The sequence below is a fragment of the Gouania willdenowi genome, chromosome 4 (genome assembly GCF_900634775.1).
Source record: "Gouania willdenowi chromosome 4, fGouWil2.1, whole genome shotgun sequence".
NCBI lineage: Eukaryota > Metazoa > Chordata > Actinopteri > Blenniiformes > Gobiesocidae > Gouania > Gouania willdenowi.
In genome coordinates this window covers 14,185,087-14,210,342 of record NC_041047.1, presented here as the reverse complement: position 1 = coordinate 14,210,342, position 25,256 = coordinate 14,185,087, and the positions used below count along the sequence as shown (strand labels likewise).

General features: G+C 36.0%; 1 protein-coding gene across 3 annotated transcripts in view; it reads right to left on the bottom strand.

Moving 5' to 3' along the window:
• The window catches only part of LOC114461632 (adhesion G-protein coupled receptor D2), a 96,735-nt gene that overhangs the window by 31,970 nt on the left and 39,509 nt on the right, over window positions 1-25,256 (bottom strand). For all 3 annotated transcript variants that reach the window (XM_028443868.1, XM_028443865.1, XM_028443867.1), the window contains exons 21-23: window positions 17,345-17,386; window positions 11,628-11,681; window positions 8,027-8,165 (exon numbers count right to left, since the gene is read on the bottom strand). In XM_028443868.1, coding sequence (XP_028299669.1) covers window positions 8,027-8,165; window positions 11,628-11,681; window positions 17,345-17,386 — 235 coding nt within the window. The remainder of the gene's footprint in view (window positions 1-8,026; window positions 8,166-11,627; window positions 11,682-17,344; window positions 17,387-25,256) is intronic.

The window sequence follows — 25,256 nt, the reverse complement described above, 5'->3', positions numbered from 1 at the left end:
TGCTATTGGAAGACAATATAAGAGTTAAGTGACATATACAAGCAGTTGATCCAAGCGCAATGATCTAAAGAATCAAAAAATAAAAATCTAAAGCATTTAGATTTGTACGGATAATATTTCTAAAGAATAATTTTACACATTGTAATAACTTTTACAAGGGCTCTACGGCCTCTACAATGTCTACCAGCTAGAATGAAATACATTGTTGCAAATGCTCTTTTTTGGAGAGAAGAACTCTGTTGCATGTCAATGAACTGAGCTAAGTGTGAATGACAGGTTGTATGGGAGTTGGGAGGTAAGAGAGAGTTCTCCCTTAAGTAGTGTCAGTGAAGACCTGTATAATCTAGAGAAAGTGCATGTTATAGACGCACTTCTCTCTTTTCTATCTCTGAGGCCCCTAATTACAAGGGGTGCTGAGGAACACATGCAAGGATAAGAGGCAGGGCAATGGTGTCAGATGTCAGCAATGCTCGGGCATATGTTTCTAACAAAATAGGATACTGCAAAATAAGAATGAAGCCTGAACTAAGGTTTGATGTATAGCTTTTACCAAGATTGTGTATTGATGAAAGTACATTTCAATAGACCTTTCTCACAACCTCCGTATTTTGTACGCGATCGCAGTGGAACCCTACTTGGACAGGGCAACGGGGAAATAACAAAGATGGCACAAGACCCGAGCATGAGTTCTTGAAACGTACCTGTGTCACGTACTGAGTTTACCTCCGTACTGAGATTATAACCTTAAACCTAACCTAATTCAATAAACAAATAAAACACGTGTCCATTCACTTTTAAAACAAAAATAAACAAAACAGAATTATTTTTTAGCAAAAATTCATTTTCCAGGAGTGAACGCATGTGCATATATGCGCATATACAATCTGAGTACGATGCGCACTTACACATGACACCAGGCTGTTATTGTATAATGCCCAAAGGCAACATTATCTATCCTTCCACTCCTTCCTTGTAAAAGGTGAAGCTAGACAAAAATGGGTTCAGGCTATTCGGCGGGATGAAGGACCAACTTTTACTATTAAAATGCGGAGATTCACCACGTCCATGGTCCACAACCTCCAGCTCATGATGAACGCCACAGCTCTGGTTGAACTGGTGTTGATTCTGGAGCAGACAGAGGCAGGCTTTGGCCCAGAATCCTTTCTTAAATACACGTTTATATATAATATTATTATATAACATAATGTTACTTTGTGTAAATAATGTTATTTATTCTGTATTCTACAAGGACTTTGTTCATTGTTTAATGCCTACTTGTAAGCACACACATTTATTTTTTTCAGATAATTTAATTGCTCTTTACATCCACACATTCTGAGTTTCAAACATCAGCATGTGTTATTTTTTGCCCCAAGATAAAAACATAACCTGCCCTGTTGCAGCACATACTATTAGGTTTGAATTTTTTATTTTTGATATATTTATGGGAATGTGAAGTTCATGCAATACTCAACTAAGGAGAAGAACATTTAAATAAAAAGAATGCAATTGAGATTTCCTCAAATTAAACAATTTATTGAAACAAATCAAACAGCAGCAGTGGGTATAAAATAAATGTGGGTCAATAAGGTGTTGTGTCCTTGATCATTAATAACAGCACTAACATAAGTTGATCAGCATGATGAAGAGGACACACAAACATATGTTTATTTAAATACAACAGCATCCCTTCAGTCACACACAGTAAGTCCTCGGTCCAAATATAGTTTGACACAAACTTGCGCTGATATTCTGGTTGTATTGAGTCCCAGCAGCAGCGCTGCATCTATAATTATAAACAAACATATCAAAATCAACGTATTGCCTTTATCTGCTGTACTTATGCAAATGTTGTTGAAGCTAGGTAGCTTAGCAAAGGCTAACACTAACATGGTCATTGTTAAGAAATAAAACGTCTTTGATAATTACCTGTGTTCCTGAACGTTGTCGCAGATTCCTGTGACTCCAATGAAGACGAGGAGAGTTGCTGGGCTGAATCTTTACGTAGGATAGGCAAATCTGTGGGGGAAGTTGTGTAGACTCTCTGATCCTTTTTTAATTGGCCAGATTTCTGCTGTGTTGAAATTTTACCGGAAGTCTGCATACACTGCGATTGCTTATTTGCGGTTATTGTGAAAAAGGTCTATAGCTTGTTTCAGATTACCCGATAAATAACATACAATTTTGAATATATACAGTATTTTTTTGCACTAGTACACTTTTACAAAGGTAGATGATAGAAGTTGCACAAAAAATAAGTTTTAAGATAAAATAAGGCAGCCTTTAAGTATAAAAAAGTAATTATTGGTGTTTCAAAAAACTATTGAAATAAAAAGTTGTGTTTACACAATTCCAAGCAAAAGAAATGAAAACGAAGTGACCTCTGTGGTTGAAAACATGAATAAAGTAAAGAATATTGCCTGGATATGTTTGCTAGTTGGGTAAGAGGCTTTAACAAAGCAAGAAAATGGCATGAGGTAATAGAAGTGACCCACTATAGTGAGAGGCCTTGCAACCTTCAACTCAACCATTGTTGGTTGTCGTAAGGAAATGGACCACTCATACACACACACACACACCCACACAAACCTTTCAATTTGAATCCCCCTACACTTCATCTACTGTTCCTCTTTTATTCCCTTTATTTTTAAAGTAAAGGGTCTTTATCATGCACTTGTCCTTCTTGATGCTAGCAGAAAATATGTACTTCACCTTGTTTAAATTTCTGTAACCTGAATACTGCTTGCCAACTTAAGTAAACAGATGCTTAATAGGGAAGTGACCTTTGAAATAGAAAATACAGCAATTCTTTATTAGGATCTTGGTCAGTTTGAAAATAATAAGCCATTCTGTTTGTCATTTGTGTTTCCTATTTAAAAGACAAAACTGACATTTGCAGATAAATGCAATGTTCAGTACATGAATCTAAAATCCATAACATAGTAAGCAGATACATTTGCAGAACTACCAAATCAAAGCCAATACCTTTAATTTCAATAATGATAAATCATATGAATGTGAACATTTCTAAATAAAACCCACAAAAAATGTAATAGAAGAAAAACAAATAAAAGAATAATAACAACATTATTATTTGTATCATTATTATTATAAATATAATAAAATGTATTATTATTAATAACAACAATAACAACAACAACAACAACACAATTTCCCAAAAAAACAAAAAATGATTTCCTTTTAGGGTAATTTCAAATGAATAAATAATAGATAATAATGGATAAAAAATTAAACAGCTATTTTTGAATAAAAGGCTAGATGAGGTTTACTTGAGGTTATCTTATTATTGTATATATCTGTATTATATTTTTACATTTGTATAATTATGTTTACATTTATATTTGTATCATTATTCTTTTTATTTTCATCTTATTCTATTTTTTTACTGCAATGTGTGCACTTCTCTTCAATCCTTATTTAATTAACAGTCTTTTACTTAATTGTTTTTCTTTCTTTGTTTAGCGTTTATTCTTTTCATTTGTAATATTTGTTGAGCATCTTTGACATAAGTAATTTCCCCGTCGGATAAATAAAGTACTTCTGATTCTGATGTGTGTCAACTGGTGGCTCAACTCGTTGCACACATCCATGTAAGACATCTTTAACCATCTATAACGTGGTATGCTGCCTCCAGGTCTGTCATGAAAATCAAGCAACAGTAAATTGACTGTGCAGTTTTGTGTGCTGCTCTTTAGCACGATATAATAGGTTTACTGTGTGCGTTACACTTAACCATGCACGGCTAGTGACATTTGCATGTAGCAGCACTGAGTCATGCACATGCCGAAGGGAGTACCAACAGGCTAAATGCTACATGACAATCCATTTTGGCAATGATTGTGTTCAATCCAAAACATTACATTTACTGCTCATTTTGTCTGGTTACAGCAGAGGTTCAGTTATGTAAATGTGACATGGGAGTGGATTAAATAACTGGCGGCTGAGTGAGTGAAAGAGAGAGCGGGGATCATGCAAATCACTCGCAGAGGAAGTGCTGCAAATCAGCTGGAGAGGCACACAGGGCAGCAGCAATAAGGAGTAATAACATGCATCACGTGCAGCTTTCAAGTGGGAATGGGAACAGTCTGGCAGTTGCAAACCTACAACATCTGTACATGCCAATAAAAAGATCAAGAGTCCAAACATTAAAAAAAATGTCCTTTTTTAAAAAAGAAATAAAAATAACTACTTTAAAATATTATTTAATTATCTTTATAACTTTATCTTATTTGTTCTTTATAGTGACAAAATAACTAATTATGAAAGGTGAAACATGCAGTGGCGCACGCTGAATGTATTATTAATGCTGCAGTGATAATATGGCTGATGTTGTGGACACTGACTGCTTTCTTGAAAAAAATTATTAAGGCGAGGTTTATTACTTGCATTTACAGTAGCGGAAATGTATGTAGCATGTGTTTAATGTGTCATTACCCCCCCAAAAATGTAAACAAAAAAAAACAAAAACATTTTGAAGTACTCTTTTGAATTATTCTATGCTTTAGAAGAATACAATCCATGGGGAGCAGCCATTTTCATTTGAATGTGACGCCAAGTGCAATATAGGACCCATCTGATTTGTCTGATTGTCCTTTATTTCAGTTTTTTTGTGCGTTTCTCTACATTTACTGTGTTATTACTTAAAGGTAGGGTAGGCGATTTTCAAAAGCTAGCATCATTTTGAATGCAGCCTCCCCGACGGCTCCGCATTTACCCCTCTTGCCCCTCCCCCCTGTGCTCCGTCTCACTCACATGCATGCACGCAGCTGCTGCAGAAGAGGAGCTCAGCTCATCGCTTGTATTGTGTAAAAACGTTGTTGTCTCATTCAGCAGTAAGTAAACAATAAACTTTACCATCATGTATGTAAAAAAACATGACCAAAAACTCTGTTTTAACTCTGTGGTGACACGCTTTCATTGTGAGCTCGTGCATGTGAGGGATCGAGAACGAGCAAGGAGACAGGGAGACGTGATTGGTTATAAAAAAAAGTTGTTTTTTTTCCATTGGTCGAAGTTATTACAGATTTACAGCTGCTACAGTTGATGAATTTTCTTCATTCCTTTTTCAGAACACATAAGATCTTATTTTTTGTCAGGACATTAAGACAATTTCAACCAAAAACTTAAAAAGTGTATCTGGATAAAATCGCCTACCCTAGCTTTAAGACAAGGAGCTACTTTGGATGTGTATGAAGCTTTTATTGTGAGCTTTTGCTGCGCATTGGAGCAGACACAGCCGGCAGTCAGCTGCACTATAAATAGAAAACTTCTATATACAGTATTCATTTCTCGCATCAGATGAATTAAATTAGTAAAATCAATTAGTCTGGGAATAACAAATCACACTTCGGGACCTGTTAGTGCCCTACTTTCCAGGTAAAACACTCTGCACAGGCTGCTGGTTTACTGGATGTTCTTAGCTGATCTAAAAGTTTAACAGGAGGCTAAACTTAATTTCACTGAAGCAGGTCAGAATCATATCGCATGTGTAATATACTCATGTTGTCAATCTTTTCAACATTTTAATGCTGCCTCATCCAAAATAATACAAATGACGCTAAAACTAGTTTCAAGAGACGGAATGAAACCAGTGTTCAATCTCTATCTCTTCTCCAGACCTGCTTTGAAACCTGTATCTGAAACATTTGCCACAATCAAACACGTCCAAACTCTGCCGAGTGCAGCACGGGTCAGGCAGTTAAACTGAAGGCATGGTGTCTGGTTAGTGTTCAAGTTTAACAGCAGATTTCTCATGTCTGATTTCAATCAACAAGCCAGCCGCTGTCCAACCACTCTACATTTCACATTTCCTAGCTGTAATGCCTTGCAGATATGCCAGTAGAGTAGGGAAACTGGGGAGTTTGCTGCAATTGGGATTTTCTTTGCCCTTAACCTTGAAGCCATTCAAGACTCTCATAAAGTGTGCAATTAAAACACATCAAAGGTCTAGTAAAAGTATAATAATGCATTTTGATATTGGTAAACTTCATTGTACTACGAATCATTCCAAAAAGCATTAGTGTAATTATTGTTCCTCAATATTTATGTTCACTTTCATCATGAAAGTGGTTTTGTCATTGTTTGTGCTGTTAACCTAATGAACCTCTAAGACGAAGGAGATCTATTCCAAATTTGAAATCAGAACTTATTTATAAGCCAATGTGGGATCAATTTAGAAGGTACATTTATTAGTCAATTACGTGACATCACTAATGGTGAAAAAGTCATCCCGGTTTAATTCACTGCACACAAACCTTATTACCCAATGCTTCCATCACAAAGACTTTCTGTGCGGCCTGTTTTATCTCCTTAACCAGACATTATCAAATGTTTAAAGCCTGTCTGTGCCTGAGGAAGTCTTTTAATTACTTTATGAAGCTGCACCACAGCAACGCATTGACTTGCAATATAAGTTTCTGTAAACTCTAAAAACAAAGAAGGAAAAAAGTGATAAAATTTCACAAACAATACAATAAAATATATTAAAAGCTTTTAGTGGAATTGAATGTAAAGCAGTGGTTCCAAAACTTTTTTCTGGTGACCCGTTAAAAAAATGACAAACCATCGCGACCCAATTCACAATAGGCCTCATATATAAACTGAGTGAAGCGAATTTGTGCATTAATTACCATTCCTGACTATTTTTATCACTATTTCTGCATCAACTTTTCTTATGTTCAATAGGTAAACAAGCAATTTTATGCTGGTTTACCTGTGTTTTACTATGTGTTATTGAAAACATATACACGTTAGATACTTTATAAATCACACCAAAACAAAGCTTTTAGGCAGAGTTAACAGACTATATCATTGAAGTGTAACTGAAGAGTAACTGGTAACTACTCAAAATCTTATGAAGAGAGAAAAATTTCTTTATAGATGTGTCAAGCACAAATGTTCATAAGATGATCGTAACACAAAAACATGCTCATTCAAATGCCGGTGTTCATTGTTGGTTTTGTGATCAGAGCAACATTTATATAATATACTGTATGTGCTACCTGACTTGAGTTGTGTATGTCTTTAAAGGAATAAAAAGAGTCTGTGAAAAGGCTCTGTTGTGGGCTTTGAAGCCATCATTCCATTTAAAAGAAAAACAAGGCAACAGGTGATATAAAAAGAAAAGATGCATTGGAGGGAAAAAGGGTACCGTATTTTTCGGACTATAAGGCACACTTAAAATCCTTTAATTGACAGTGCGCCTTATAATCAGTTGCGCCTTATGTATGAAATTAATATGTCAAAATGTTTTAGTACAACTTTGGTAAACTATGAAGCTGCACTGCTTTATGGATTTTTGGCACTTTAGGGCTACCGTAGTCAGGCGCCTCGTGGAGTGATATGTACCAGTACTGTGCTTCGAGTTATTGTTAATGAGTTGAATAAAGTTTGACTTCTCAGACTATTTTGTTTCGCTTAATACGTCTTAATAATAATAAGAAGAAGAATAACAAACCGGTGCGCCTTATAGTCCGGTGCGCTTTATGTATGAAAATAGAGCCAATCAGACCCATTCATTGATAGTGCACCTTATAATCCGGTGCGCCTTATAGTCCGAAAAATACGGTACACAAACCACTGAATATTTGACTAATGATGAATGTCTTCTTTCAAAGAAATCTGAAAGAATCTTGCAGTTGGTGGCCTTCTTTGCTCTTTTGGACCAGTGAAGCTTTTTGAGAAGCAAAGATGGGAAAATAATCTAAATAGCACCTTTCAGCAGTGCACAAAACCATACTGTAACTGTAGTTGAGAAACAGTTTTTATCCAGAATCAAACTCACTTGTAACTAATATTCACTGGTTGTTTATTTATTTCACTAATTGCAGTATTTTTAAAAATATATACATTTCATTTTAGAAATAACATTTTTCCAAAATAGACATCTCTGCACTAATTAATGGTAATTTCTCAACTACATCTTCTTTACTAGCATGTACTGTTGTATGTTTGGGGGAAAACATGTCTGACCCTATAATTCTATGGAGTTGGAACCAATGCCTACCTCTGGTCTTCTCCGTCTCCGTCCCCTGGCCTGATGTACTAACGGAGGCCTCATCTTCTTGACTTGCATTTGCTCCAAGTGGCAAACTAGCAGGGCGTGAGTTGGTTACTGAGCTTGATGGTCGAGAACTTGCGCAATTCTGCAAGAAAGAAGAAGTGGAGAACCTTTAAGGTGCATCTATTGCCCATGTAAATCATTTTACAATGTTTAACGTGACCCAGACTATAAGTTTAAACAATTTTTGCAATGAGAAAAAGGATAAAAATGTAGTAAAATGCCCTCATAACCTTTTCTCCCTGTGATCATTTTTTGGAAACACAAACATGTTATCAATATCATTTCATTCTTTCAACAATTACCTCAATTTTGCCACAGTCTGAGCATCAACTTAAAACTAAGAACGCAATTAGATATATTTTCTCGCCAAACTTAAGTATAAGAGAATTAGACATTTGATTTTCATAGCTTTAATAATCTTCTATATAACAATAGTGACAAAAGAAAGCACAAACTTATCATGACTCGAGTTAATCAAATTCCGGGCCTATTAATTCATCTTCCAGGTAGAAAGACTCAACCTTCCTACATGCAGCTGCTCAGCTTGTCAAAACTTGAATTAAGATCAAAAAAACTAATCTGCGTTCAATTTATATCAAAATGTCAGTGGTGTCAGGGGCATCCGCTAGTAGGGGGCTGTTTTTTATTTGGGTCCTACAACTGACAGCTTTATTTCACAAAGCAATCTGGCTGTGTGTGTACAAGAAAAAGGTCAGGGTGGGTCAAGACTTACATGGTATCAAATAGTAAGGCAACACTTCTTTAAGTGGCCGTGTGTGTGATTTGTGTGTGTGTTTGTGTGTGTAGAAGAAAATGGTGGAAAAACTGTGTAGGACTCAAATGTTCATCTACAGGTCGAGACAGAAAAGCAGGCTAAAGAGGTCAACAGCAGCGTGGAAAGATTGCAGGATTTAATCTATATGAGAGGTCATTGGGGTTATATAACTAGAACATCAAAAGCAATATGTATGGAACATGGTCCTAATGGTTTTGAATAATCATCTCATTACCGTATGCATTCATGGAATAACTTCTCCAAATGCCTTTGAGCAACTGGCCGCACTCGGCGAGCTCTCGTGATCTCAAAAGGCCAAATATCCAATATTAGCTTTAGCCACCATTTGAAATGCTGACAAAATGTCACTGGTATCATTGTTACCCTCTGTGCACTGGATGTACTTACACCACAACATCAACATTCAACAAAGATAATCTAATCCCATATATCACAAAGAGTGGTTTTCTCATAGCATCTAGTGTATGTTTCCAACATATTATGATAACCATCATCCCACAGCCATTGCTATTAGGAATCCTCTTTAAGTACCTGTATATTATGAACTTTACCTACTAATAATATTGTAAACTTGTAGGTTTATTATTATGCTACTGTCAAACAATAAAATACTACCAGTTACTGTACATACAATGACACATTAGATAAATAATCCTTTATTTTTGTAGGCGGCTGAGCATAGTGGTGCGTAAATTATATGGTGTCTTAAGCAAAAGTCGTGCCAAAGTTAATTAGACACGTAACAAAAAAAAGATAATTTTAAACCAAGATTTAGTCCAAACTAAAAAAAAAAAAAAAAAAACTAAAGCTTGCTTTTTAAAAATTATAATAATGAATCAAGTTGTATAAAAATAGAAAACATGTATGATTTATCTAAAAAATAAAATATGTACATATATATATTTTTTTTATTAAAAAAATTAGAACTGTACATTTTTTGTTTAACTCAGGGGTGTCAAACTAATTCTAGTTCAGGGAACAAATACAAAGTAGTTAGATCTTCAGTGGGCTACAGATTTTAGCTGGGAAATTAAATAAATGCTCTAGTTTGCACTTTCACATAAAAAAAAATTGTAAAATATGTGTAATGATAATATCAAAGCACTACGTGAAACAATAGTCCCTGCAGGATCTTGACTTTACATTTATTTACATGTGATACTTTGAGACATTTTATGAAATAATTTGAGGAAAACTGCAGTATTTTGAAAGAATTGACAGTTCTTTGACAATTTGAGATTAAAAAATTACTTCCATCATGTGATATAAGCATGGGGAAAATGTGAGCCCTGCTAATATTGTTGAGTTTCATTGGATTTCTGTATTTTTGGAGATATCTCGCTGCAATATTATATACAAATAATTAAATTAGTGATTTACACAATGATTCATGGTTTCTCTTCCTTTCAGCTGCGGGCCGAACTGGATGCTCTAAAGGGCCGGATTTGGTGCCCGGGCCGTGAGTTTGACACATATAGTTTAAATGATTTAATATTTATTTTATGGTTTTCTTGCCAAAAGCTCCCCCTACACAGACACAATCCAATGTTTTAGAACAAGGGGATATCCTGTATATGGGGGCATGTGCGGTCATCTAGAGCCAAATGTCTTCTATCTAACCAAAGGACAGGTAGATACAGCAGATCAAACAGGATTTATGGCACCAAACAGCATTAGCTAAAAAGCATCAGGCAGCAGTATTGGCAAAAAAAAAAAAAAAAAAAAAAAAAACCCGTTCTGGTTGTGGATCCAGGCAAGATTGGAAAATTGCAACCACAGGAGGGGTTGAGGAAGCAGTAAAAATGACGGCAGACGTTGGGGTGTGGGGTGGCCGCACTGATAACATGTGCAGGTGATATATTGGACGACACTCGTCGGCAAGCTCCTCAACAAAGCAACATAGAGGCACGCACACACGCACACGCGCGTGCACACACACACACACCAATTTGTCTGTGTTTATTTTATTTCCCATTTCACAGTGTCCATCTCAGAGGTGACTAGAATTGGTTTGTGTTTAGAGTTGAGGCCAAGCTGAAAATTTCAAAGAAAAAAAAAAATCAATCTGTAGTATAGGGAAAAAAATCACTGCGGGGCATATTACAAAGTATACAGGTGTGGGTCAGGGTGCACGAGGAGGGGCAAGACAGAGTGCTGACAGCTATAAAGTGTAACACAACAACCTGGGAATGGAGAAGTGGAGTTAATGGAATGCTTCAGGAAGCACAAGAGGTGCTGCGTGACTATTCACCCTGTAGAACAGACACCATTTGGTTTTTGCGTGAGTCTGAATGTGTGTCTTTTTACTCACTTTAAAGTTTTCTGTGAGTATAATCTCTTTTAAAAGCACAAATACACACTTATTTTTGCCTTACAAACACATACACACACTACTACCAACAACCCACAGTTTCAGCCGGCGTCCAACCGGGCATAAATACTGGCCTGACACTTTAATGTCGGGGGACGGCTTGTCCTGGATTAGAAACTTGTAACCCACTGCAGAGCTTGACATTGCCGGGATGAAGGTGCAGCAATGAGGGGACTGAGATGGGGGGGGTGGCTATTACGGTGGGGCTGTATTTGATGTATAAGGGCATCTAACATGGACTTTGTGGCAACCTTTCATTGGCATTGCTAGGATAGTGCTTCTTTTTTTCGAGAAGCCCCAAAACATTAAAGGAAAAGGTCCTATAACACACATTGATACCAGTGTAATTATTTACAGTAAAAATGACAATTACACACTGAAAAATGTAGCGCTTTTCTCCTCTCCTTGAGTCTGTTGACGGTACTCCGAATCTGAAAAAGAGAGAGACAGATGGAGAGAAACAGATAAGCAGATCTGTTACACCACTTCACAAATTGGTCTCATGATGAATTAAAACAACATCATTCAATTTGAATATGTCTGAAATAAAGAAAGCAGAAAAAAAAGAGGGAAAAGACAATTCTGGGGGCTGTGCGTTTGTGTGTGCGTGCATGTGCGTATGTGTGTATTCCAGCTTGTCCCAGTGGCTAATGGGACTTGAAAGTGACATACAGAGCTGGCAAACTAAGGAGACGACTTCAAGCTATCATCTGTCAACAGCGAGCAGCGGGACCAACAAATGGAGCTATTGGAGGAGAAGAGACCGCCCTAGCAGAACAGATTACATTTTTACACTCCAGATGAAACAGTGTATCCCACACTGTCATTTACCACACACAATGCCACACAGAGATTTCATGGCTGGGACACACAGTGTACAGTGAAAACCACATTAGTGTAAAGTTGCGATATGTAAACTTGAGCTCTACTTTTATATTTCATCCAAATATTTAAATTACAAAAAACCATTAAAATGTTTTTGTGATTCACAAAAATATTCAAAATTATATCTTTAAATTTCCCACCCTATTCTTACACACAAAAAAATCAATACTTCCATACATGTTCTTTTCATTTATTTTTATTTTGTTTTTATCTATTTATATATTCATTTTGAGCACTTACTACAAACAGAATAAGCTTTCGTATTTGTCATTCCTTTTTCAAAACTTATGTTCCTGACATTTTCAACATTACATGCCTCAATTATTACTGTATATACAGTACATACACAAGGCTGATATACATTCATACTTCCACAAAATCTTTGATGACAATAAACATGTTTGATCGTATCTCTATACTTTGAGAAAATACATTGTTTGTACATTGATTTAAATATATAAACTTTTGCATTGCTTGTGTTTTCAATATGTTCTGACTATAACAAACTATCAGTTAAATAATAACAAACTTACATCATAATTGTAAAATAACCAAAATAAAATTATTAAATGACTTTTAATGTGTACTGACACATGTTAATTAAATACATCATCTCAGTGGTATAGAGAGAGAGCGCTAACAGTTAATTTTTAGCAGATGGACACTCATCACCACATTCCGTCTCAGCCCGACCAACAACATTAGTGAGTATGTAATATGGCTTATGGCTTCATTAGGCCACGGCATGTTATAAATTATGACACACAAGCACAGACATGGCGTGTTTCTTACAAACGTTGAAGGGTATATTAAGAAGAGAGACCAAGTCTCGTTCCAGCACTGTCTGTAAAAGCTCTCTATTATATTAGACAACATCCGTGGATGGCCTTCAACATTGCACAGATGTTGCAAAGACACATCTCAACAATATTTAATGGGGAACAATAAGACTTAGGGATTTCACCAATATCAAACGCAGGTTGCGTGCTGAGGCATTTACATGACACAACTTAATTAATCATTTGACAATGAGGGGAAGGGCATTGTTTTAGATGATCGTTATGTGTTTAAGGGCTTTTGTGTACACTCAAGGTTTCAAAATGATGCAAAGCATGGTTCCCCATGTAAATGGGTGCTAAGCTATTACCATATGAAAGCGGTGCACCTAACAACAGCTGCCGACATCCTTGGAGTTGATAGAAATAAAAGGTCATCAAAGCATGGGATTACAAGGTGACCACCAAGGAAAAGCTAATTGCAATGAATAATGGAAAGCTACTGTCAGGTAATTAGCAATTAAACCGTTGCATTTTGAGAATAATCGCAGCAGATGTAGCCTCTCTTCCACGCAATGTTTGTAATTATTCATCCAGGAAACTAGCCTTTTAAACGAAGCTTGCGCCGACTTCTATGCATTAGCTAATTCTCCGTCTTACTTTAGCATATCAAAGCAAACACTTCCTCACTCTGAAATGGTTAAATATGTATTAATTCTAATAGATTACCAACACCACATTCATAAAGTTTTAACTCATATCAAAGATATTTTTATTAACCAGTCAAATTTTCTGTAAACACACCACCGAAAGATGTCCTATAAAAATACTGGTACAGTATGGTCCCAATGGTTAAACGCTAATTATCACCAAACTTATAAAAGTTCATATAGAACTGATGAGGGATGCATAGTCAATGGCAGTGGTTCTCAAAATTTTTTTGATGAAGTACCCACTTTCTATTGCTTTTGAATCCGAGTACCCCCTTTGTCCGACCACAACGTTTTTGCTCAGAATTCTGTGAAAAAAAAAACAACTAGCGAGCATAATCTTGTATTTTCACTTCATGGTCTAATTAAGATCATTTCATCATCATTTTGTGTGTTTTTGGTGTCAGTTTGTCTGTTCTTTATACTATTCGGTATATTTTCTCTTATTTTGTGTGTTTTTGTTGTTGTTTTTGTGTGTTGTTGGTGTTATTCAAATTATTCTCTGTGTGTGTGTGTTTTTTTGGTGTCGTTTGGTTGTTTCTCATGTCGTTGTCATGTGTGTTTCTCTGTTATTTTTGTGTATTTTGTAATGATCTTGTGTATTTTTCTCTCATTTAGTGTGTCTTTGCTGTCATTTTGTCTGTTGCTGGTAATAGTAAGAATTTTCCTTAGTGTGTGTGTTTTTGGTGTAATTTTGTGTATTTTGTTGTTCTTTTTATTATTCAGTATATTAGTTGCTGGTAATATTTAGTGCAATTTTCATTTTTAACTTAAAATTAACATTATAAAACCATATATTTTTAATGCTTTCATTTGTTTATTTTCCTTTCTCCCTCTCAAGTGCCCCCTGTAGTGCCACAGCGTACCCCTAGGGTTACACGTACCTCTATTTGAGAAACACTGATCTATGGGGAACCTATCATTGCCAGCCACCTCATATCAACACAAAACACAAAAACATCACTTGAGTTGTGCTGCTGAACTGCTATAGTGAATTGTGTTGAAAATAAGGGGGGGGGAGTTATTTATTTTTTAATGCAGTTTTTTTTTCTTTCTTTCTTGTGGTATGAGCGATGGTGAAACCTGAGGCCAAAAGAGGTGTGCATCACATTCAACAGGCCAAAAGGTTCAAATCAAGATACAAGCAAGGTGGAACCGGAATAAAGACCCTCTTCTGAAAGGTAGTAACGGTTCAGAGGAAGAAAGGAAAACTGTGGATAAAATAAAGATTAAAGAATTTTCCACAAATATGTTAACAAAGAAATGTGTTGCTTTTGGTAACAGCAGTGCGCACATGAGCTGCTCACAAACTACAAAGACCTCAGGGTCAAGGGTGGTTCGAGTGTTAGAAAATTAATTCTCAAGCACTAAAAAAGCCACTTAAGCAAGAATGCAGCGATGATTTATTTCAGAGTGAAGGGTCAGTCTTTCCTGGCTCTGTCATTGTCAGTGCATTGCCTATGACTCAGGGACAGCTCCTTAAGTACTAGAGTACAGATGCATTGACAAGGAAAAGAGGAAAAAAATGAATTCAATACGACAGTGAATGCAAACACATTCTCCTTAGATGGCCTGGAAAAACCTGATCGTGATATGGGAAAAAAAAGGAGGAAAAAAGAAAGAAAAAAACAAAATATGAATATAAAATGAAACAAATAAAAAAAAAAAAAAAAGAGACAAAAATATAAAAGAAATTAAGTCAAGTATTTGATTCTCTCTATAAACCAATCACCAGTGGAACATCATTAATAAATGTCTAATAAACAAAATTAAAAATTAATACAATATTATAAAGTGCAAATACCAAATGTTTTTCCCAATGTAAACATACTACTGTAGCTTATGGACGTAGAAATGCTTAAAACATTTTTAGTATTTAGGGTTAGTGCATTTTTGGTCTGCCTCTTTTGCACAAATCCCTCCATGGCACCTTTTTTCTTTGTTGCATATTTTTGTCAAAGTAAAAGCTATCAACATCAAACTCCATTCACTTGTGTCAGAGGTCAACCAGAGGCTCTGAGCCAAATTTGGTGCAAATTGGCCAATAGGGGGCGCTATGAACAGAGAAACATCTAGCAATACAAAAGTTGATCAGATTTGCACAAAATTTGGTGCATTTTGGCCTGTAACTTTTACATTTTAAATCACATCTTAAAAACTTTATATCCATGTGTTCCCTCATTAGAGTCGCATCTTCTGACATAGGCCACACCCACTCCCATGGCCTATTGCTTAATGGCACTGCATTATCAGAATCTGAATCAGTTTTGTTGCCAAGTATAGCTTTCATGCAATACAATGAATTTGTTTTGGTAGAAAAGTGCAACAATAAATATAGAGAAAATAGACAAGACCAAGGATAGCAAAATGAAATAATAAAATAATAATAAAGAGTGTTAAGAAAAAAAAAGGAAAACAAACAACAGAGATGAGTAAGATAATGAAATACATAAACTACTTTTTTAACAAAAGTATCCAACAAGTCTCAGCTTAAGTCTTGAATTGGTGCTGAAATCTCTATAGTAAAGGAGCATAACGTTGTACTGTGTAATGAATGTAATGCCTCCATAGGGTCAGAATAAGTAGCCTTAGCTAGCATTAGCGAGTCTCGAGTATCCAGCAGTCCAACTAACTTTCTTTTTAAATGCTCTGGCATGAACATAATAGCTGAGGTCTGCTTTATACATATTGCAGGATGTCTTTTTCTCTGCAGAATTTAGAGAGAAATATAACAAAAAATGTGGACGTTCTCAGCCTCTTTGTCGGCGACGAACTTTGTCATCGATTTTTGTCGATAAAATTGCAGTCTTAACGCAGTCGCACACTTTTTATTTCAAACTTTTAAAAGGGCAGTGTTGAATTTTTACTTTTAATTTTATCTCTTATTTTTTTTAAATATAACGTGAAGGCTAGTTTAAAATAATGCACAAAATTGGAATTTTTCACTACTTTACTTTGTAACTATAACACAGTCTCGTCATGGAAACATTTTCCAATGGAGTCAACACTACTCTCAATCTGAAACAATAGAAGTAAGAAAAAGTGTATACTTTTCAAAATGTACAGCCTTTCCGGAAATTGTTGAAATGTAAAAATAATTTCCTTTTGCTTCATTCCAGAAGCAAAAATGACAACAAGTGATTCTCATGACCTCAGACTCATCCATTAAATCCTAACGCTCTGTCATCTGCAGTCCCCACCCACAGACACCAAAGCTACATTTAAATGGTAATAACGCAGCACCTCAGTATAATATTTCCTCGCTCCTATATTGCGCTGTTGGCTGCATGCAGTTTTTTTTTCTGTCTTGCTATGGTTACTGCTGTAGGCCCTGCTACGATTCCCCTGGCCAGCAGCTTTGTCAGGATGCTAAATGGAGCGCCATGAGTTTAAAAACTTAAAGAGGCAGTGAAATATTAGCCAATGTGGGTGAGGAATGAATGGCTGAGAACAGCTGCGTGTCAGTGTTAAATGGTCGGACTCGGATGCATATAAGTTAGTCCAAGCATGAAGGGCAGTGGGACGCTCGTGTGGAAACGATGTCCCCTCCCCTCTGTTCTATTCTTCTACCCCATCCACAGGCTCTCTCACACACACACACACACACACACACACAGACACACCGTCACACCCCGCCCACACGGCTTTTAAGCAAGAAGCCCATCAGAAACTTGTCATTTCTCTCATTCACTCCGACAGCCTTGAGACACAATGCGGACTTACCTCTGTGTTGTACACCCCATATATCAGAAAGATGAACAGGCCCTGCAAACACAGACAAAGAAAGAGGGGAAGAGTGTGAGAGTGCACCACCAAGGAGGGGGTGGGAGAAAAACAGGGGAGACAAAGTTGTTACTGTGGTTTTCTCTTTCATCGTTTCATCTTCAACAAATATCAACATTAAATGCAAGAGTGACACACAAGTTTGGCTGGTTTTGTCGCAACAAAGAACTGACACAGCGTTTGGGTCACAATGAAGAAGAAGAACCTTTTCAAAGTGGGACACCTTTGCGCAGCTCAGCTTGAGTTTGCATAGCTGACAATATACGGTAGTTCTGTCACATATTGCAGATTGCGCAAAGCCTTCAAAAGCTTCAATCCAAGGTTCGCCATAGCTTCATATGAATAGGAAACTCTTAAGTGCCGGAGTTCAGTGTGCAACTACACACACTAACACCCACAAAAACACACAGAACACGTGTATACATCGACTATATAAATGTCTGCAAATATTTGTCTAAGACAAAATTAGGGGGAAGCAAGAAATGCACACCCACCCACCCATGAAGACACCCACAAGTACAGAAAGAGAGCAACCTAGACCAGAAGCAACTATCAGGGAAAACCATTGGAGGGTAGCGAAGAAAGCGAGACAGGAGGAGCATAATGAAAAAAAAATGCCACACAAAAGAAGATATTTTGTGTTCACAAAACTCACGGCTTGTACCCACGACACAAAAATGCCATGCCCTTGCATACATAAAGAGTGCACTTTTGGTCACAGAAAAACAGCTATTTTTCATTCCATTCCATTGTGGTATCCACTGAATGCACAAGCTGTGCATTCACCTTCGAACCTTAATGTAATGCCATTGCCTCAATAGAAACAGTGAGAATAACATTTGCAGAGTACTGATTGAACTGTGCCACAAAAGAAGTACTGGGAATATTGAAAAGGCAGGTAGAATCTTATATATTTCAAGGCTGACACACACACAGAGGATCCTTTCACAAAAAAACCGCATGCATGTTAGTGTAGCTAACACAAAAAAAAGTTTAAAAGCACATCTTTTACCTTTTATTGCAGCTGGAATGTTAGTATTGATAAACGTTTAAACAAGGGAGAGAATAGATTCTGAAGAGAGGCTGAAACGACCTTATTAATTCATCAATCAAGTTGGAGTATGGAGCCTCTAATTTTTGCCAGGAAGATATCTCTATGCATCAGTGACAGCATGATTTGGAAGCCTATTCACAGTAACAGGGCTGATGATGATGATGACCTCCTGTCTGAGCTACTGCCCATTCAACTCCAGCTAGCCACTCGTGTCCTCCACAGACTAGATTGGTCTGTCTGTCGTGTTAAGTGATACCACAGCACATCCATCCGCCTAAAACTGACAAAGCCGCTGTTCTGAGAATGGCTTAATCCAAAAGGCCCAACAAGAGAGTAATAACACAGTAAAATAAAGGTAAAAACACGTTCAAATGTCTATGCCATATACATGTTTATCGTCTTGTTACAGTATCTATGCCCAGTGTTGGGGAGTAACGAATTGCATGTAATGGTATTATGTAATCAAATTATGAGTAACTGTAATCCATTACAGTTACAATTTAAATAGTTGATAATTGGATTACAGGTACATTGTTAAAATCAATGGATTACACAACGTTACTTCTCAGTTTCGCTGGTTTATTCACTCTCAACATGGCAATGCAATGTATTTCCCAGAAGCCCGAATGTAAATATGAATAAAACCTATTTGCTTCGGTCATTCAGTCTAATGATGATGAGCAGTGGGAGATAGACGTGGAACCGGTAAGAATGCGTTGGTTATGTGGTCTCTGCAGAACAGAGCACATATGGATGCTGTGAAAAAACTTACTCCCTCTGCAAATACTTTCCGCTGAAGAGTGACAAAGTCTGATAAACTTTCCGGATATTTCACCCAGGCAAGACCTCATTAAACAGCAGCTGGACGTCAGCACACAGGCTGATCACAGTTAGCAAGCTAGCGTTAGCTTCTCTTCTATGTTGGGTATGGATGTAATGATGTCAGGGCACAGAACATTATGTGTGTTTTATGTAACCACACATAATGCTGTGAAGCATAGGCGCTAACCACTAATGTAAATTGGAACTTTGTCTGATGCATTGTGTAAATTAATGTAACAAGAACAATAAATGTTTACATGTATGAACATAAGGTAAATGCAAGCTCTTCACAATATTATAAAAAAACAACACACGAACACACACACACATGCATGCACACACAGTATACCTATATAATAGCTAGCAGACCGTGGGTGGCTAATTTGTAATGCATACTCCATTGTATTACATTAGAATTGCAATTTCTAGCTCATTGTTGCAATTTGATTATCATGTTTTGATCATTCCTCTTATTTGTAATTAATCTTTTGTTGTGTGTTGAACAAAGTGGAAAGAACACACTGTGTACATTAAGAAAAATGATCTATTACATTCTAATTGAGTTAAAAATAGGTGGCAGCAAAACAATAATAATGAATTGTTTAAAGTGTTAATTCATTAATATCAGCGCTAAAAAACAAACAGAGGGGGAAAATGGGGCACATTATTTAAATGCAAGTGTGCTTTTGTAAACTCAGTCTTGTTTTCTTTTGAACTCTGAGGGAAAACGCTCCAAATGTATGCGAAAACAGAACACGGTCGCTTTCAAAGTATTGCAACACTTCACATCAAACAAGAGGGCATAAATTAATTAGCGTGCCACTAATTAGGAAACAATTGTATGTTTAAAAAGTTAAAGCCAACAAACACAGTTTGACCAAAAACAGTATTACCCCAGAGAGATGTAAAACAAAGCAGTGAAAGACAGAATATAACACGTGCTTAAAAGAGCAAGAGCTGCTTTTCTTATCAGATACTGAGAGTTTCACTAGTGAATACGACAAGATTGATTTACCTAAGACTCATGTCATTTACATCTAGGAACGGTGTGATGGTTTTAAGCTTTATGCGATTTTGCAACCACCCACTTGTGATATTGACATCTTTCTTTAAGAAATTAACCTCTGCTGTCCTTGTCGCTCTCAGCGCAAAAAGCATCCAGTGAGCACATAAGTGTTTAAAGTGATCCATTATTTACCTGTGCTCTTAAAAAAAAAAAAAAAATTAATTCAGCGCGTTAATGTGTGTTTGTAAGCACAAAATGTTAACGTAATAATGGAGAAATGTTTGGCACAGCCATCACCGCCTTATACACTTTATAGCCACAAGTTTGGCTTTAAAAAGAAGGAAAAAAAAGATATATTTTGTGTTAACTAAGTTCAGTGCCAGAGTGTTTGTTTGGCTCTGTGAAATGCTTCTGATTTATTTAAACAGGAGACAAATTAAACGAGAACCTTTAACAGACTAAAAGGTCAATGTTTTTACCTTCAAGTGTGCAAGTTTGACCTTTCAGGTACACTACTGTAATACACTCAAGTATGTCAACCAGAAATGATGAGTCCCTCTGAAACTGTTTCATCCCAGCTTGATAAATTAGAGATTTAAATATATATATATAAAGTAATACAAAAGAATTGACAAATTCATACTGAAACGGTGACTGTTTAAAAATAATCACGTTAAGTATGTAGATAACATTCATTTGAAAATCTTATTTTAAAAAAAGTTACCCAACTAAACTGTATATGTGATCTTTTGATAGAGCTTGCAGTTAAAATTTGCTAAAGGTACCCTTTAAAACAGTGTTTTTCAACCTTGGGGTTGTGATTCTATGTGAGGTTGCCTGGAATTTAAATGGGGTCGCCTGAAATGTCCAGTAATTGATCACAGCAATTACTGATTGAAAACATATCTTTACATTTTTTTAATTATTCTTTTTCAAATTAAAACAACACACAATCCTAAACAACTGTATTCTATACTTTCACTTTGTCAAATATAAAGAAAATGCAGTAGAAAGACAAGAAATTAAATTAAATTAAATTAAATTAAATCAATAAAATAAATAAATGAAATATAGTGTGAAAATATATGAGCTGGTGTATCTTGTCACTCTGTACACTAATCATAGCTACTCTGTATTTGTTACATAGTATAACAAACATGATCAAAAATGTATTCTAGAAAAAAAAATCTTTGGGGTCACCACAAATTTGTGATATAATAATGGGGTCATGATTCAAAAAAGCTTGGGACCAACTGGTTTAAAATGAAAGATTAGCAAGATTTGTTTGATGCTCTCCAGTTTATGAACAGAAATCTCATGTATTAAATCAACTAGTATAGTACCCGTCGGAAGAATGTATTCATGTTGGAGCTTAAGTAGAGTTGTAAATTATGACCAAATGAGTATGTGTTTGAAGGTTGGATGTACAAAGAGGTGTACATACTCTGTAGTGTTATAAAGGGGTTTATTTACGATTGCAAAGTAAAATAGCATGTGCGTTTTCCCTGGATTCATTCTATGGGACATGTGCATGATAAGTTGATAAAGTTTGCACCAATGCTCCAGTTTAGGTAGAATCTGATAAAAGACACATACTTTCGTACAAATAAAACTACATAGCATGCAGCATTTCTTAGTGCAGGGGTGCTTATCATCCAAGGTAGTAATTAATATACAAACATATAACTTAGCGAGCAGACTGATCCACACACATCTATAAATCATGTGTGTGGCTCACACTTCCATCCAGAGGAAACATGGTTTAGCAACAACAAAAAAAAACAAAACAATAGATGCACACGCTCGGCGTGTATGCAAGCTTGTAAAAAAGTTTCAGGTCGAACAGACACTGCGTCAGGGAGATATTTGCTCCACACACAGACAGACAGACGATCCTTGATTCAATAGATAGATGGCAAAGGAAGGAAAAGCAATGCATTATAAGCTATTTTTTCAAAGTTTGGATGGTAAAAATAATCATGCATTACGATCTACAAAATGAGAACTAAATCTTCAGATTTTTTAAAGATTAAAATGCACCATTTAGGCGTATATACTGTATCTTATACGTGCTTATACTATAGCTGCATATAGTAGGGACAGGTCTACATTCCCTATACATGCTAGACAAAAGCTCCACCTTTCTCTATCACAAATGCTTACAAAATCACCTCAATATTTCCCCTTTACCCCTCCCTCACCTTTCACCACCTCTATTTCCTATCTCCATCAAATACCACAAATTGCACAGAGTTAGGGAGCAGAGAGCGCTGAAAGGTAAAAAAAAATAAAAAATCTCAGAAAACACCAAGTTTATGACATTGTCCTTGGGAAACAAATTTTCTATGTACAGATATGAAAACTATGATTGAGGGGGGAGGGCTGTGTGTTGGCGAGGAGAGAGGGACTGGCAGGGCAGCTTGATCTTTCTCACTGGAATATATTGCCTCTGTCAACCGTATGCTTCGTCTTTTATGAGAAGGAGGTAAAATGTTAACATAAAGTATAATGATAAGATGTGTAACAACTAAAAATGCTTCTTATATTGACTGTAAATAACCTAGATCACATTTTTTATTCTTTTTGGATTTTTTTCTGCATTGTCATCACATTTACACCAATCAGCTTTCACGTCATGACCCCCTGCGTGACACTGTATGGGCTCCACTTTTGCTGCCACACACAAAGCAGTGATGCACTGTGTATTGGGACGGCTTTCTATCAGAATCAGCATTAACTTCCGCTATTTACAACAGCTAGTCAGATGGATTGGAACACAAAAGCCAGCCCGTACTCCTCATGTGCATCAATGAGCCTTGGCCGTCCGTGACCCTGTTGCAGGTTCACTGCTATTCCTTTTACTTTTGATAGATACCAAAAAAACTGCAGAGAACAGCCCGACAAGTGCTACAGTTTTGGAGATGCTTTGACTCAGTTGTAAACAAGCTAAAATGTTTTGAATCTGTTGGTTTAGCAGTGCAAAGGGTTTAAAGCATGTGTTACAGTGCAAGGACAAGCGTGTTTGTTAGAGCCCGATGTGTAACAATGACCTGAAATGTAACAAGACCCAAATTTTTATACAAAAATATTAATAGTAAACCTGAAATGTAATAACTGGTCAATAATGTAACAAAAGCACTGAGCACAAAATTTAATGAAACAAAATTTAATAAAACCCAAAGTGCTACAACTGGTCAGAGGTGTAGAGTACTGATGTCCTGATACAACTTTTTCATTTCCGTTATGATACAGATATTGCAGCCTTGCTTATCGTCCGATACCAATATTGATCCCATACAATATCAGCATTAATCATACATACTTTTGTTACTTATTTTATAGTGTGGAATGTTAGAAAAGGCTTGATCAAGTGATGTTAGTCAAACAGAGAACAATAGTCAGCAACAGTAGGTATGAGAAAAACTCACCCATTTATTATTAACCAATTGGTTACATACATTTTAACCTTCAACATAACATCTACAGTATTCTACAATTAAATAAAAAAAATTTAAAAATGAATTGAAAAAAAAAATCCGATATTCGTTTTCAGGCTGATATGGGACCGATATCAATTCCGGATCGGGACACCCTTAGTAAAGAGTACTGATATGTCCTACTAGGTAGAAGTACTGTTACATGATTGAAATTGTAGTCAAGTACAAGTAAGTCATACATAAAATAGTCAAGTACAATTAATTCATACATAAAATACTGAAGTACAAGTAAAAAGTAGCTCAATTAAATAAAACTCAAAGTCAAGGTTACTTGTTACTTTTACCCCCCATGTTTTTTTCTTGGTAATAAATCTTTCCACGGTTCCCTTGCATACAGTAAACATCTCATGTAGAAAAGACCATATCTCGCACAATCGGATCTTCATTTATTTTCCACAAAGGCATCTGTATAAAATAAAAGGTTTGGCAAAATGTACAATTATTTTTTAAATAAAACAAACACCAATAAATTCAATTAAAAATAAAACAAATTCTCAGGGTATAGCTACATTTATGAACTCTACAACTGAGGAAATAAACAGCATTCAACGCTGTTTTGGAAACAGTGCATTATGTGTAATCTGGTTGTTTGACTATGATGTGAGGTGTTTGATTGTTGTCGGGTCATTTGATTTTTTGTAGTTTCACGATGTCTGTTCATCATTTTAAAATGAAAAAAAATGAATATACTCAGTAACGGTTGGGTGTAGAAATGTAACAAATGACTTTACTTCTTTTAAAAAGTACGTACTTAACAAGTAAAATGACTGATTTAGAAATATACTCAAAAAAGGTAAAAGTACCCATAAAAGCAGCTCAATTACAGTAATGTAAGATATCATCTTGTTGAAAGTAACTGATTAGTTACTTTCAATTTTACTAGTTACTTAAAAACATTTATTACATTCCAGGCTCAGCACTTTTGTTACATTATTGACCAGTTATTACATTTAGGGATTTATCATATATATATATATATTTTTTAATAACAATTCAGGTCTTGCTACATATCGGGGCGTGGCTACATATCGGGCTCTAACAGGGTTAAAGCAGTGCATGGGCCCCTGCATGAACTGCCTTACACCCAGAGTCAGCTGTGATATACCACAGCCGCCACCTGGTATGAAAAAAAAAAAAAATTAAATAAAAGTACAGCTTGTTTGGAAAATGTAAATTAGCAGTTTTTTTTAGTTCAACTGTCCTTTAAATGAAAATGTTTTAACACTACTGAGCCATACCAAAAATTTCTCATAGAAGGAAAATTCTTAAGGAATGAGTGCATGACTTTGGACACTTGTTCTCAATCCTTCATAATCAACATTCTTTATTCATTGTTTCCTGAAATAAAATACATGTATGCTTCACAAACAAAATTACATTAAAGAAATGTATATTTCAAACACCTTTTTTTTAACAGATAGAATAATCTGCATCTGAACTTGGCAATGGGGGAGGAAAAAATCTGCCCTCACA